Below are 15073 nucleotides of genomic sequence, written 5' to 3'. Positions count from 1 at the left end.
CTCCAACAGGGCTAAAACCAAGCTTTTCTGCATAAAATTTCAACATGACCACCGACACAGAAATTGGTCATGAAAGCGCGAGAGTGGAGGCTCCCGGCTCCTTCTCTGTCTCCGTTGAGTTCACGTTCAGTCCCCCTCGGTATCCGGCTATTACCTTGGTCGATTAAGTTACTAACTTCCTGATATAATATAGTGGTGGCCTTGAAATTCTTTTCTCCAATGAGCGCAAGCATGGTGTCACACTACCTGCTCGACTGAGTGACGGTGGCCGGCCGAGGATAAGCTTCCTCCTCGAACACCTTGTCGAAAATGTGATGAAGGATGAAAGAAAGGAATTGTTCATATTGGAGGGCAATGTGTACGTTTCCATGGAGTCACACTAGGTAACTGCGCTAATGGTAGATACTAGGCGTCCTGGTATCCTTGTCCTCATCAACGATGCAGACTGGGAACTGGAGGGCGAAGAAAACTATGAGCTCCAACCGGGCGACAACATTGTCTTCGTTTCTACGCTACATGGAGGTTAACAGTTCTTGCAATCTATGTTCTCAATCACCACCATTGATGCCACAAAGATGACAGGATCAGGCCGGTAACTATGTTCGCCGCTCTTCAAAACCCGGCTGTACTAAGCACAGGATTAAACAACATCCTCAACATGCTGCTGCGATATTCTTTCGGGCTCACGAGGGGTCCGAAGCCCACTTTGTGGCGTCGAAAACCCATCTTGTGGACTACTTAATCCTCCAATCAAAGGGGTTGTGACCCCACTGGGGGGCACAGGTATTTTGATGTCTTGGGGTGAGCCAGGAATGATTTCCTTGGGGAGGTCCGGAATATGGATTCTGCGAGCCTCATTTTGGTAGCTCTCCGGGATGATCTGAGGAAAGTAGTCAGTAACATGTTCAATAGTTCGACTCGTTGCAATCATACCTCGATTATCTCGTCGCGAGGGAACTCTAGAAATGGAATATCCGCCGCATTACATGCCATAAGATAGCCGTATAGAACCCTTAGGACACTTTCATGTGCAATAATGAGGAGGTCATTCTGCTCACGTTCAAGCTCTAATATTATAGGCTCAAGGCGTACAGCAAGGTCGTGATACGACTATATAGTGCAACTCGGTCAGCAACTATCATATCAACGAGAAAAAAAGTACCTACCTCTGCCCGAGGGTACCTATGGTGATAAGGATCCAATTCATGCTTTGCTACCTCGTCTGGGTATTCTTCACGAATCTTCTTTTCTGACATCTTTTCGCAAACACCTGGGTTCAACTGGCTCAGTTGTGATCTCTGCCGGACTTTGTATCCCGTCTCGTGAAGATACTTTGCAGTTTCGATTGTCCTACGTCTGGTGGAAGTCCAAACTGTCAAAGGTTTCAACTCATAGTCTGTCTCTCCTTGGTCGATTGTTGCTTGCTTCTCGGACTCTCTATGCCTCAGTAGACATTCAGTCATTTTCTTAGCATAGTCCTCTCCTTGTTCTGACAAGGATGCATCAGCTTTGTAAGAGTCCGCTTCCAGGGAAACACCGGCCTGATGATGTATTTGTCAGACACCGAACAAGACATGAATGATGTAAGACTGCAAATTATCCACCCACCCGTGCAAAATAAGTATGTCTAGATTTTATGTGAAGGTTGAGAAGATAAAAAACGATCCGATGAGAAAGATAACCAAAACTTCGATTGTTAACAATCAGCCTTTCACCAGCATTAATCATCTGTTTCAGGTTAGTACACATCTCAAGGCTAAAGAAGAAGCGCTATCACCTTGATATAATTCAGGTCTTTTTCCTCCATCGTTTGGAATTGAGGGATTCGCGCATTAATACGGGTCAAATAGTGCCTCACTGCCTCCTCCGAGGTCCAGCCTACATACTACTAAATATCAATCATTGGGTTCAAAACATCGACTACCGCTGGGAAGGAGCTTGTACTCACGTCAGGTGAAGATATTTTTACACGAAGGACATTCTCTTCGATGAGGCGCTTATCATCGCACCATGACTCGATAAACAGGGTCTTATCCGCGGAAACTCGTAAGCACTGTTCATGCATGGTCACAAGTGATGAGAATTTGCATACCTCAATATCATGCTTAGCGAACTCCTTCGCAAGCGATCGTCGTCCCGAAGCCAAGGGGTTCACAGCATCATATATTGCTATCTGGCCATTTTCATCATTCAGAAATTGATATATGTCTTCCCGACACCGTTTTACAATTTTTTGTCTCAAAAGTACTGAGGAAGCAGATGCTAATCAAGAATGACATAAATTAACGTGAGTCGCTCAGCTACTGAGTAGTACAAATGGCTCATTAGGTAGTTCACTAACCGTTGACAAAAAAGTAATCATCAGGGATATCCTGACCAACTGGGATAGTGGCACGTCTGTAGTCTCCAAGGTGAAAGATCCTGGTCTTAACACCCAACCTGCGATGCAATCAGCTCAAACGAAAGAAGTCGACCATAATAACAAAACGCACCATCGAAGATAGCGCGCCAGAGCTACCGATATATGTCTAAGATTGGTGCAATAGGTCAGTAACGGCGCTAGTATAAATACGGCGGGTTTTGGTAAACAAACGTCTTGCCCCTCGCTGGTAAGCCCACAGTAATGATGACAATTCGGCCCGAGTGGAAAAGTCGACCGGACTCTGTGCTATACAGCTGAGCCGGTGCTAGATCGGCCTTTTCGGGCAGATCATGAATTGCATCAACAAATGTTGACGACTTTCGCCGGAATCGCGGGGAGTTAGCAACAATATCCGCAGTTCTAACCTGATGTCAATGTGAATGAACTCGTATTACAGTAAACCCATATATCGGCTTCTGATCTTGAAGAGCAATTCCCCGAGTAGTAGTCTTTTGTAACGTCCGTGATAATATCAAGAGGAACTGTGCACGGAAGGAACAGGCAATTGGAGGGGCTTCAGGGCAGAGCTTACAATAGGGTGTCCATAGTACAGTGGAATAAGGTCAATGAGGCTCCGAGTCAAGTGAGGTAGCAGGCAACCGCAATATAAAGCGGTGCTTTAGAAGAGTGCAAATGATCGAAAGTCGAAAACGCGTAAGAAAGAGAGAAAAAGAGAAGTGAGAAAGATTCAAGGAGCTAAAGTAATGGGGTTATGTGTGAGAAAGTGTTGGACGAGTACGTTGGTCCAAGTAGTGAACCTTGTGGTTTTCGGCGACGGAGGTATGTATTGTACCCGACTCAAGACCGAATTAAGTCAGTTTTGACCCCCGAGCACAATTAGATAGGAGTGATCGATGCTTCTCTAGATCTTTCCTGAAGCTCTAGGCATTAGCTACACGAGGGTAAAAACGAACCCTTTAGAATCTAGAGCTCTACTTGGACGATTGGAGCTTCTACTATGATACCTGTCTGTTGCGACTTGCTCATCCCAAGCTTCTATCCCGAGAAGGCCCGAAAGAGGCTAGTGTATTTCGGCTGTCCGGAGACACCAAAGGTGCAACCGGGCGGAAAAGCAAAAGCGACTTTTTTCAGTTCCAAAAGCGACGGAATCATCAATACCTCGTCAGTCAAACCTGCCCTGGCATCTTTTTTCCTCATATCCTTACTCGACCAGAGCAGGCCAGACATAGCCCGCCCTTTAAAGGTCGATTTGCAACTGTTGCAGTTGCTTTTATATACTTGAAGTTCAAGTAAAGGGCTGGTCTCAAATCCTTCCTTGTTTTCATCAACCATTTTCTCAGGCCTGCGCGACGACCACTCGTGTCCATTGTTTTTCTCTCTTAACGACCATTAATCCTTTCCAATTAGTCACAATGGCCGAATACCTAGCTTCTCCTTCCTTTCTCACGGATAATTCCGTCGCTGCTGTCATAAAGGATGCATACACTTCTTTCTCAGAGCGAAGGGCGGCTCTCGGTCTGCCAAATCCCGGAACCGTGGATAACATCGCTAGGGAAGTGCAGAAGGAGGTCTTGCTGTCCAATTTTATGTTCTCGGGTCTCCGTGCAGACTTAACGAAGGTCTTTGGCATGTCTCCTCTGTTCCGTGTGTCTCATGCGTTCTCCATGGGCTCGTCGGGGAACCTGCCTCCCTATGCTTTCTCGGCCATGTATGGAAGTCCAAAGGTAGGTTATACTGTCACTCTGTATTCCCATTCACCGTGACTCTACTCTTTACTATGGATGCTGAGTGTATGATCTGGATAAAGGTTTTCATGCAAGGTAACTTCGGAAGCGACGGCGCACTCGCCGCTGTCGGCAACTATCGTTGGAGCCCAAAGCTTGTCACCAAGACCAACACCCAGATCATGGCTGGCGCCAGCCAGGGTCTTATGCAGATCGACAATGACTACACCGGCGATGACTTCTCGGCTTCGATCAAGGCCTTCAACCCATCCTTCTTAGATGGGGGTCTTACTGGCATCTTCGTCGGAAGCTATCTCCAGTCCGTTACCCCCAGCCTCGCTCTTGGATTCGAGGCTATCTGGCAGCGCCAGGCTATGAACACTCGCCCAGAAACTGCGATATCCTACAGCGCCCGGTACAAGACCAATGACTGGATCGCCAGTGCCCAGCTCCAGGCTCAGGGCGTCTTCACAGCATCTTACTGGAAGAAACTCTCTGAGCGTGTTGAGGCTGGTGTTGATATGAACCTGCAGTTTGCGCCCAACGCAGCTGCAGCTCTGATGGGCGGTCCCAGCAGAGATGGCACTACTGCCATTGGTGCCAAGTACGACTTCCGAGCATCCACTTTCCGAGCTCAGGTCGACAGCGCCGGAAAGGTTAGCTGCTTGCTTGAGAAGCGGATAGCGATGCCCATCTCTCTTACGTTCGCCGGTGAGATTGATCAGGCTAAGGTGAGTTGCCTTTCTTTACACCATTCGAATGCCTGCCAGGGTTCAATGTCTAATATGTTCTGTTTTTAGCAATCGGCTAAACTCGGTCTTGCTGTGTCCCTTGAGATCGCTGGCGAGGAACTGATGGAGCAGCAGGAGAAGATTGAAGCCCAGGGCATGGTTCCTCCACCTTTCTAGGTTCTTTCCATACATAGTTGGATTAATACAGCTCACCCGATAGTGGAAGAATGGGATTTGTCCGCATATCTTCCATCCAACTGGTTTTCTTTTCGTCGTTTGTTTTAATAGCTCTTCACTCCCCTTGTGCCTTGCTCGGAAGATGGTGTGTCACCTCCTAAGGAGTTTATCCCCTCGGATGCGGTGGGTTATTTCGAGGACGCAGTCGTTTGGCGCCACGGAACCACATTTTGTATAGAATCACTTTCTATTTACTTGAAATCTTTTTTTATTATCCTTTCACTTTTGTACTTTCCTCCTATGGATCCGGCTATGACTGTCAACCCACATTCTGTTCACTACTACCCTGTTTCTTCCCACGGGCTATTGACTAACCACCAGGACTGCAAGGCATATATGAGAACACTTGCAGGATGCTGTTGTTTGTTTATGCATAATAGATGGGCAATGTAAAATCAGTTTATTCATCATAAAACATCGCTGTGATAATAGTGTGGCATCGCGTTCTCCGGATCTAAGGAACCAGGTGCTCACAGTGGGACATGATGGACTTAAAGTAATCTGCTACATACAGTGGTAAGTGCCTTGTAGAAACCGCGTCATGGTGAAATCCAGCATCTACCGAGTCGCTGATTTGTATAACACGTTCTGCCATTCATTTTGTATCCAGTATTTTGTTGTCCCCGATACAATGTATTAATGTACTAGTAGTAGAACTAAGGCAGGGTCCAAGGCCAACTATCGACCCTACTACTTGAGGTTCATGCTTTCTAGATATCTTAGAACCCCACTATTAGGAGTAGCAGTGGCCCAGGAGATGAGGTTAGTAGCTACTATCTATGGATACCCATTGGCCTACCTGCACGGCTCGTGGTCAATACCAGGACGCGATGGTTTTGTGACTACTAGGTGGATACCTCAGTGAGCACTTCGCAGATCCAGAACCTGTACGGAGCACATTAAAGGTAACGAACTATTGATCGGCCTCCAATTACTAAGTAGTAGTATACTTTCTAGGCGGTGGTAATAGAGCCGTCTAGGGTTACGGAGTATGTTGGTTGTTCCCCATATGCTTTCTAACTACTGACAATATCGACCTAGCAATTTGAGCCTCTAGAGTCCAAGACACCGAGAAATTGGAGAAGAACCGGTAGTATAAAACTTACGGAGTACAGAGTGAACAGTGCACGAGATACTAGTACAGTACTCAGGATACAGTACAAAATATTCGTTTCAAGACCCACTAATAGAGTTATGCCGGCGATTTCGGCTATGGCAGCGACCGGTAAGTACCACCATTAAAACCCTAATTATACTCGGCAACTGTCCAGGCTCAAGACAGAAATTATGATTTGCTACAACATTTATTACAACATGTTCCTATGACATCCAGCGAGAAAATTCGCGTTAGGTTTTTAAGGTGGCAATTTTCGGGTTGGAAAACGGAAAGCGGGGGAAAGTCTCTAGTTAATATACGTACTCTTCGGTGGTATGTACATACGTAGTTGATTCTATTGATCCACTATGACATCAAGCCTTGAGACTGGGGTAAATATCCAGTACAAACTCTGGCGTGTTTTGTTTCTTCGAAGTAATGTAATTAGCTAGTTAGTCGAATGATAAAAATTAAGAATAATCAAGTCCCCCCTCCGACGGTTTTCTTTTCGTAACAGAAAACAGCATTGAGCTATCTTCGTAAATCAATGATAATTCCAACAATCACATTCTTGATTAGTTGTCCCGATTGAAAATTACTTTGCTTCAACATAGCAACAGTCACCTAATAGCTCTGCAGGAAAGGATAGTTGATACTTACTGTAACCTGATGCACTTTTGATCAACAGTTACTTAGATATGTATATATGTATATATATATATATATATGCGTACCTGCTTTCTAGTCTTAGGCCTATATTATATTGAGTAAACAAAAGAACTTAGAAGAGATATATGTTCTCTTATATACCTTAGACATGCGCATAACCGCTATATTATTCACCTGCAAGCATATAACTACATCCTAATTCTATTATACATTCATTTATTTCATGGCATTAGATCCACAGATCTATAGTATATATATTACATTTCTCTAGAGGGTACAGGACCTAGAGATTTATATGATGTACCAGTTCCATAGTTTACCTTCGACCTCACGAGATAATTCATTTTCTTCCATTAAAGAAGGAGAAATGGAAGGAAAGAGTCAAGACGCCATTACTTTTGCAATCTATTCCAAGCTTCACATGGTTATTTTAGTACTAGATAGAAAACCTTGTAAGTTGTAATGTGTATTGTGTTCAGTAACTTCAGTCTTTGTGCTACCAATTGACTCAGAGTCGCTCAGATACAGAAGAAAGGGATATCCATCCAGACACTACTTAACCAGTGACTACTGTCAAGATTACTCAGTAACATAGGACATATATAGAAAACCTAGTCATCATCCTTTGTTACACTGTGCCTTTTACTTTGCATGACTAGTGCGCTGCTGTACTGCTCTGTATCTACAACAGGAGATAGGCAAGTATATATTCGAGTATATATATTATAAATCATGCTACAACTAAATATCAAGCCCTAATTATGAACATTGACTTGTTCTTTTGTCTTACTAGACGCCCTGTTGTCATGGACTATAATCATAGAACTTATAGTGAAGGATGTACTTCATCTTGAGAGCTGTAGCCTGTAGAAACAGAGAGTAAGTTTAACATGCGACTAGTATAGATAAGAAACTTAAAAAAGAAAGCAATATAAATAAATATAAATGGTAGAGTATTTGCAGGAGTAGGTACTAGGTGCAAAATGAAAAATCCGTAAGATAGGTGGTAATGCTATTTTTGATTCTTCATTGTTACCCAAATTCGAAGATTAATTAGTGACCTACCAGTTAGTCACCTTGAGACATCTTTGAAAAGTTTTGGTTAATGGACCGCTGGCCTACTGACTTTCTGGCCATTCAGTGCTCCGCAGGCCAAGCAATGGATACACAATATACTGATTGGGTTAGAGACTGAAGGTGGACAGCCTTGAGTACCAAGGGACAATAAGTTGTTTGAATGAAATTACTAACAAAACAAATTCCAGTGGACTAATCTATCAGCCCCACTGAGTTTTGTTAAAAGAATAGCCCAATGCAATACGTACCTAATTTAGATAATTGTTCAGGTGCTTGATACTGTTACAGAGTACTTTATAGTACTGATACAAAGTTACAAATTTGGCTTCTGTACAGAGTATTATCTGGGATAATAGCATTCCAAAAGACAAGTAAATCATCGTACTACGCTACTAGGTATGCTTGAGCCTTCAATGCAGTAAGAATCTTTTAACTAGGTACAGAGGTGTGCTCCAAAGTTATCAAACTGCGCTAGTAATATTGGCCTCAGATAGAAGTAAAGCCCTTACTGTACAGGTAATAAGGAGTCTATTATCATGTGATCTTAAAACAATACTAGAAAGAATTTTTATATTCTTGTTATATAACTATTGACCAATTGGCTGTCTCTTTAACAAGTAGATATATTTTCTATTGGTTCTATGTCACGAGGCGATATCCCTTATCACCTGTATAGTAAGGGCTTTACTTCTATCTGAGGCCAATATTACTAGCGCAGTTTGATAACTTTGGAGCACACCTCTGTACCAGGTGGATTCTCCCTTTACTGTCCAATGTTATAATACTGTAAAACCCCGCGAGATGAAATGCTCCCGTGCAGGGGGTTTTATTTCAACTCGCGAGGTATTTTATCTGGTGAAAAATATATATTATTGGCTGAACAGCTGACCGCCCTCAGCTATACTACACTGGTACTAGTGTACAGTATATATATGTATAAAAGTGTATGGCTTAATCACGTGTTGCATTGGTAATACAGTAAATATAGGAAAATTGATTGCTGATACCCTGTGAGATGAAATTTTGTGTAGGCCACCCAATTTATTCGTGAAATAGTCAGGTATTTGGGGTATAGTGAAATTTTATATAGGAAACCAAAAATCATACCGTGGCTGCTATCATCTCATAGGGTATTTTAACTCACAAGGTTTCATCTCGCGGGGTTTCACAGTAAATACTTTGGTAATGTATCTGTAATTCCTATCTGCGCTTCCATTTTAATTTTGACAGCCAGATACAAGTTTCTACAATCATAGCCCATTCCCAGTGCAGTATATGTATAGAACTAGGTACTGTTATAAATAGTCTATATATTCCTATCACTCCCTCCTGAGCCTTGCTCTCCTCTGACTTAGGTATACACCAAGATACAAGTATTAAGATAGCTAAAATATATTTGTTTTCTTAACCGTCAAGTTCAATGTATATCTTAGGGCCTGAAATTATGTTGTAAATTTCTTCTCCAAATAAGAGTACCATTTACACTATTGCCAGTACTAATGCTTTATATCATAACTGTATAAACCTTCAGTGAAGCTTTGAGGATGATATGCCTGGTTTCGTTTGTTGGCTACTGTCCATATATTTGCACAAGTTTTACGCCTCTGTAGGACATGTTATACCGATATCACTGCATCAGTGGTATGTGACTAATTATTAATATCTCTATTATCTTATTTTAAAACACTGCCTAGAGATAACATATCTAATTGGTACTATATGCAGAGGATGGGAAATGCAGAAGTTAAGCATCATTCAATGTGTAAGTTTTGGCTTTGCTAGTATTTCCAAATAGAGTAATCGCCTGAGTCACCCGACAATAACGATGAAAAGGAAATGGAATATCTGGTCACGGTTTCAGCATAAGACCAGAATACCACCTAAATCCAAGTTCCACGCGTTTCAACTTCCTACTGAAAAAGCTGAGTCAAGTAATTGGCTGTAACAAGGCATTTTTAATGTGTGAGTGAAGGTCGATGGATTTATAGTGCGTAATATTTATGCAAGGGGTGCAAATTAACAAACTATTGATTTTGATGTGGTCAACAGATCTACCTATGGTCATAAGAGATAGATGTCTCTCCTGAGGTTGATTCCAGTACATACAATTGGAGCTATTGGTATGTATAAATATCTTAACGATTAGTTCTAATTGCATATGGAAGACGGGCATGCTTTCGATGATCATCTGGGGTTTGCCCTTGATTCTAATTTGAGAACGTCTTGACATGAGCCTTAAGACCACTCATGTTTCTGTGGGGTAAGTTCCTAGCAAAGGAGGCATGCAGTCGACCGTAGCCTTCGATGCAGCCATGGGGAAGTTAGGACTCGGAGTAGCACAGCTTAGAACTGGACAGGTACCATATTAAATTTGGCTACGAAAAAGTATGTCGTGCTTAAAATCTATTAGTTATTTCTGTTCATACTCAATAAACTTTCATCCATGCTTTCCAGGATCTAGTGCCAAGAATTTTACAGTTGAAAAGCCAATACCCAGAGTAGGCACAACATAACAAGCTTGGTACTCTCTGATAATGACCACAACAGTGTATTTCACCGAGACTGATTAGTCAATGTTATACTGGTGTCTGTTAACTAACTAGGTAATCAACTACCCCTCTTGGTGGAAGTCGTGGTTGGCTGTATTGTCCTGAGAGCTGCACCAAGCTTGGTCAAAGCTCCTGAACACCTGACACATACCACTACTAGTAGGTAACATTTCCTACTATTCTATATCCCCTACTTAAAAGTGCATAGAGAGTGGTATAACCTCAAAGCTTTTGCCCTACGCATTCCCTGACCACAATTGTGCTAATATGGAACTATCTTACTTGGGAACCTAAGCCTTCCCATTACCCCCATGGTTCCAGAAGGAGGGGTTGTTGGGGGAAGAAAAAGGGAAAAGCAAGAAGCAGAAAGAAAGAATATATTTTGAGATCTAGATCCCTGGTTATAAATACAGCGGTCTGGTATAGTATATGTGATCTGGTAACTACTACTAGTAGTACTAGTACATACTCTGCATACGTAGGAGGCACTGTATGTAGCCAATAAGGATAGTTCCAGTGAAAATCACAGCTGGTCACTTGACAGCTGTCGGGCCAAACACATAGTGTTACTGTTTGCCTTGTTTCTAAAGCTGTTAACAACTTAATAAAAAGGTGCTATATATTTAGGAAAACCAGTATTCTAATACAGATCAAGAATGGTTTACAGGATTTATATATCAGATCTGCAATACATTGTTATATAAAGATCTATAGACAGCACCATTCTTCAGCAGTGATACATAGACAAATGCTATGGAGTGGAAATTTATATACTTCAGAGAATACTTTTGAGAATTGTTTATCTAATTTACTAAGAGTTCAAGAGCTGTCAAGTCATGGTGACCACAATGTTTTAACAAAGCTCAACTAGAGGCGAATATACTGTAACAATCTTGATCCGAGCCCCGAAGAGGGTCATCTGGTATTTCTCCCCATTTTGGCCCATCCTTGCGCCCAACCTTGGGCAGTTGCTCCACATAAGCGCAACCTCCGTCGTCATTAAATCCACCTAAGACTATGGAGTGCAACTCCCAGTCCTGATGAATCGTATCTCATCTTAAACATATCCATTTTTTACTATATTGACCTCAGTGCTAAATATATTTTTAAGCATCTATGTACTGCCTTGCTTCGACTAGGAGCACTGGTACTAGCTGATTATTGGCATTACACACATATAGCACCTAATGGTGTCATGTGATTCGACCGCACTTGGGTATTGTATGTAATTAAACGTGCTGCATTGATACATATATTACTTGGGACCCCTCCTTTATTTTTTGGTTGAATACCCTCTCTGTAATGAAATACGGAGTATCCAGGCCAAAAGAAAGGGCATTTTTCCTCTCCTGACAGGCAACTAACTGGTGCATTAGATAGGTTTTTATAATTATTTCAAGAACTAACACTATTGTGTACAAGATGTTGTTCTTATGCCGGAAGCTATAAAGAGAAATCCTTTGAATTGTTTATACCAATAATCTCAGCCATCATCCACAATCCTCTTGCCTAACTATCTACTCCCGCCCCTCACCAAAAACCCAAAACATTGGTTTTCTGGATCTTACCACTAATACATACATAGTACTCTGTACAGCCAGATATTAAGACAAGTGCTGTTTATGATCTTTTCCTTTTCAAGTTCACTTGGTCATTATCTTTTAGTACTTCTTAAGAAGTCAATAATTTACTTCTTTCTATGGAGTAGTGATTTGTTTAGCTTTACAGTCTGCTGTACCGCACTGGTTCCTCACCCCTCAAAATTTTTTTATTATCTATTGCCTTGATTGCCCTTGTTCTTTCTTTTTTATTCTCTCTTTTTGGGTGAGAATTTCTCCATCTTTGGATTCATTTGTTCGATCGGGTTGGCTCGTGAGTTCCTTACCCTTTTCCTCTCCTCTCCCGGCGCTTTATTCCCGCGTTCCTGCAGCCCTCGCGTGTTCGGGCTTTGTCGCTCCATCAACGTCACCTGCTCGCCCTCCTCTCTTCCACCCTCTCCTCCGACCATCCTACTGCTCCTTATCCTCCTACGACAACCACCACTCTCCTGCCTCTGTGGTGAGACGTAAATCACATCACCAATTTTAATTTTTTTTTTAATTTTTTTTTTCTTTTCCCTTTCCCACTTTTCACTCTCCCCATTTGCTTTTTTTTAACCTCTTGCATAGCTGCAATATTATTTTCGTCCCCTTTCTCTTGGTCGACTGCCACGAGGTTTGCTATTCCCTCTACGAACTTCTGGGGGGCTTTCCCTGCTCTGGTGCGCACTCTTGGCACTCGATCCGCCTACTGGCTTAAGCCTTCCCTCCTGCTATTCGCCCGTCCGTTTCTCAACCTTCCATCTCACGGACACCTCCACTCAACACCCACCGTTCGGATATTCCGCCCATCCAGAGCACCCCTCTTAGCCAGTGCTCCGCCGATTACAGTCTGCCCAAAACGGATCAAACACCTTACGTTTGACTCTACGTTTGCGTTTATTGCCACCATCCGCTGTTAAACTGCAGTCCTCCATATCCTCTATAGCGCTGCCCAACTTGCCGCCTGTGCGAACCCCACAAAACGCCCGTGATGTCACAGAACCGGCCTGGGGTATTCTCGAGCTTGCGCATGGGTGGTAAGTGCTCACCATCATTCCAATTGTTGGCACATATTATGGAGATCATCTACTGACTTCAACTTTTAATCTCGCTTTATAGAAGTCGTCCGTGAGAAGGTCCAGGATGGACTAACAGGGGAGACCAAGGAAATTTCGTACTCGCAGTGTAAAATCGTTGGCAATGGGTCATTTGGAGTGGTCTTTCAGACAAAGATGATGCCCAGCGGCGAGGACGCTGCTATTAAACGTGTCCTACAAGACAAACGCTTCAAGGTATGTGATCGCTGGCCGAAAGTTGATCTTGTTGCCAGTGGAGTATCACTGACAATGGTTCTCTTAGAACCGTGAGTTACAAATAATGCGGATTGTCCGCCATCCCAACATTGTAGAGTTGAAGGCTTTCTATTACTCCAATGGTGAGAGGGTATGTGTTCCCACTCTTATACAGAACGAATGCCCTTGTGCTGACCCTGCCGTCAAACCTCTGCAGAAGGACGAAGTGTATCTGAATCTCGTTCTGGAATACGTACCAGAAACGGTTTATCGAGCATCTCGATATTTCAACAAGTTGAAGACTACGATGCCCATGTTGGAGGTCAAGCTTTACATATATCAATTGTTTCGTTCTCTGGCATACATTCATTCGCAGGGCATCTGCCATCGTGACATCAAACCTCAAAACCTTTTGCTTGACCCAAGCACTGGTATCTTGAAGCTTTGTGATTTTGGCTCTGCCAAGATCTTAGTTGAGAACGAGCCCAATGTTTCGTATATCTGCTCCCGCTATTATCGTGCACCGGAATTAATTTTTGGTGCAACAAATTACACCACAAAGATTGGTAATTACCCGGTGCCAACTGTTTGACATTGGTGAAATTACTAACGATTCCAGATGTGTGGTCTACTGGTTGTGTAATGGCTGAGTTAATGCTTGGGCAACCACTTTTCCCAGGTGAATCTGGAATTGATCAACTGGTGGAGATCATTAAAGTTCTTGGTACTCCCACTCGGGAGCAGATTCGCACTATGAACCCCAACTACATGGAGCACAAATTCCCGCAGATCAAGCCACACCCTTTCAACAAAGTATATTTACCTTCATCTTGGGCTCTCGAGCAAAGTTCTAACGTATTTGTGGCAGGTTTTCCGGAGAGCTCCTCATGAGGCAATTGATTTGATCTCCGCTTTGCTAGAATATACACCAACGCAGCGGCTGTCAGCCATTGAAGCGATGGTTCACCCATTCTTTGATGAACTCAGGGATCCTAGTACTCGGCTGCCTGATTCCCGACACCAGAATGGGCCATCGCGAGAGCTCCCTAATCTGTTTGACTTTTCTCGACATGGTCTGTTCTCACTTTCCAATGCTTACTAGCAACCATGGCTAACGGCTCAGCAGAACTTTCTATCGCACCGGCAATGAACAGTCGGATTATTCCTCTTCATGCACGCCCTGCCCTCGAAGCCCGCGGGATAGATATTGATAACTTTACCCCCCTAACGAAAGATGAAATGATGGCACGTCTTGATTGAGTCAAGGGGTGCAATGCTTACGAAGTACACGGTTGTTCATAGTACGGTCACATGCACGTGTGCGCGAGAGCCTGATGCTATGCCGTACGAGTTCACTTTGATGCACCAGGCGGTTCTAAACTGGGAGATGTCATTTCAGTTGTAGACCCTATTCCATTGGCGAGACATCTGGGAGCTGGTTTCTCTGCGGTGGGGAGAGGATGACTTTTCAGACAATTTCAAAGGTAAATAGGAAATGGAAAAGACAAAAAAAAAGTTACGGAAAGAAACGAGGAGAAAATGTTAGAGGAAAAAGAGTACCACCCTCTGTCACAGCTGAAAAAGGTTTTTCTTTTCTTTTTTCTTTTTTCCCCTAGAGAAAAAGAAAAGAAGAAGAAAAAAACAATAAAAAAAAAAGAAACGGGTATTGGAGCATGGCCGTTTCATGCAAAGACGATGGAATGTCATAGCCTGGAGTTATTGAGGTGTCTGAGAC

The 15073-nt window shown here is 43.0% G+C and overlaps 4 protein-coding genes across 4 annotated transcripts; 3 read left to right on the top strand and 1 right to left on the bottom strand.

The window, feature by feature from the left end:
* Nucleotides 1-44: 44 nt before the first annotated feature.
* ABOM_008762 (ubiquitin-related modifier 1) lies at nt 45-527 on the top strand (the record flags this gene model as incomplete). The annotated part of the gene is made up of 3 exons (XM_022535891.1): nt 45-139; nt 194-358; nt 410-527. 3 exons carry the CDS (start codon nt 45-47, stop codon nt 525-527), a joined length of 378 nt encoding a protein of 125 aa, XP_022385318.1.
* Nucleotides 528-640: 113 nt separating this feature from the next.
* On the bottom strand, nt 641-2968 carry ABOM_008761 (bifunctional fructose-2,6-bisphosphate 2-phosphatase/6-phosphofructo-2-kinase; the record flags this gene model as incomplete). The annotated part of the gene is made up of 10 exons (XM_022535890.1): nt 641-880; nt 934-1110; nt 1167-1541; nt 1609-1728; nt 1778-1885; nt 1949-2262; nt 2342-2439; nt 2493-2528; nt 2594-2782; nt 2955-2968. 10 exons carry the CDS (start codon nt 2966-2968, stop codon nt 641-643), a joined length of 1671 nt encoding a protein of 556 aa, XP_022385320.1.
* An 827-nt stretch (nt 2969-3795) lies between these two features.
* On the top strand, nt 3796-5015 carry tom40 (TOM complex pore protein TOM40; the record flags this gene model as incomplete). The annotated part of the gene is made up of 3 exons (XM_022535889.1): nt 3796-4107; nt 4191-4838; nt 4908-5015. 3 exons carry the CDS (start codon nt 3796-3798, stop codon nt 5013-5015), a joined length of 1068 nt encoding a protein of 355 aa, XP_022385319.1.
* Nucleotides 5016-13037: 8022 nt separating this feature from the next.
* Nucleotides 13038-14598, top strand: ABOM_008759 (GSK family serine/threonine-protein kinase; the record flags this gene model as incomplete). The annotated part of the gene is made up of 6 exons (XM_022535888.1): nt 13038-13083; nt 13166-13338; nt 13406-13904; nt 13958-14151; nt 14207-14411; nt 14465-14598. The coding sequence occupies 6 exons, from the start codon at nt 13038-13040 to the stop codon at nt 14596-14598; spliced, it is 1251 nt and encodes a 416-aa protein (XP_022385290.1).
* Nucleotides 14599-15073: the final 475 nt, after the last annotated feature.

The sequence above is a fragment of the Aspergillus bombycis genome (assembly GCF_001792695.1).
Source record: "Aspergillus bombycis strain NRRL26010 chromosome Unknown contig00108, whole genome shotgun sequence".
NCBI classification, from domain to species: Eukaryota; Fungi; Ascomycota; class Eurotiomycetes; order Eurotiales; family Aspergillaceae; genus Aspergillus; species Aspergillus bombycis.
This window is presented reverse-complemented; position numbering and strand designations above follow the sequence as displayed.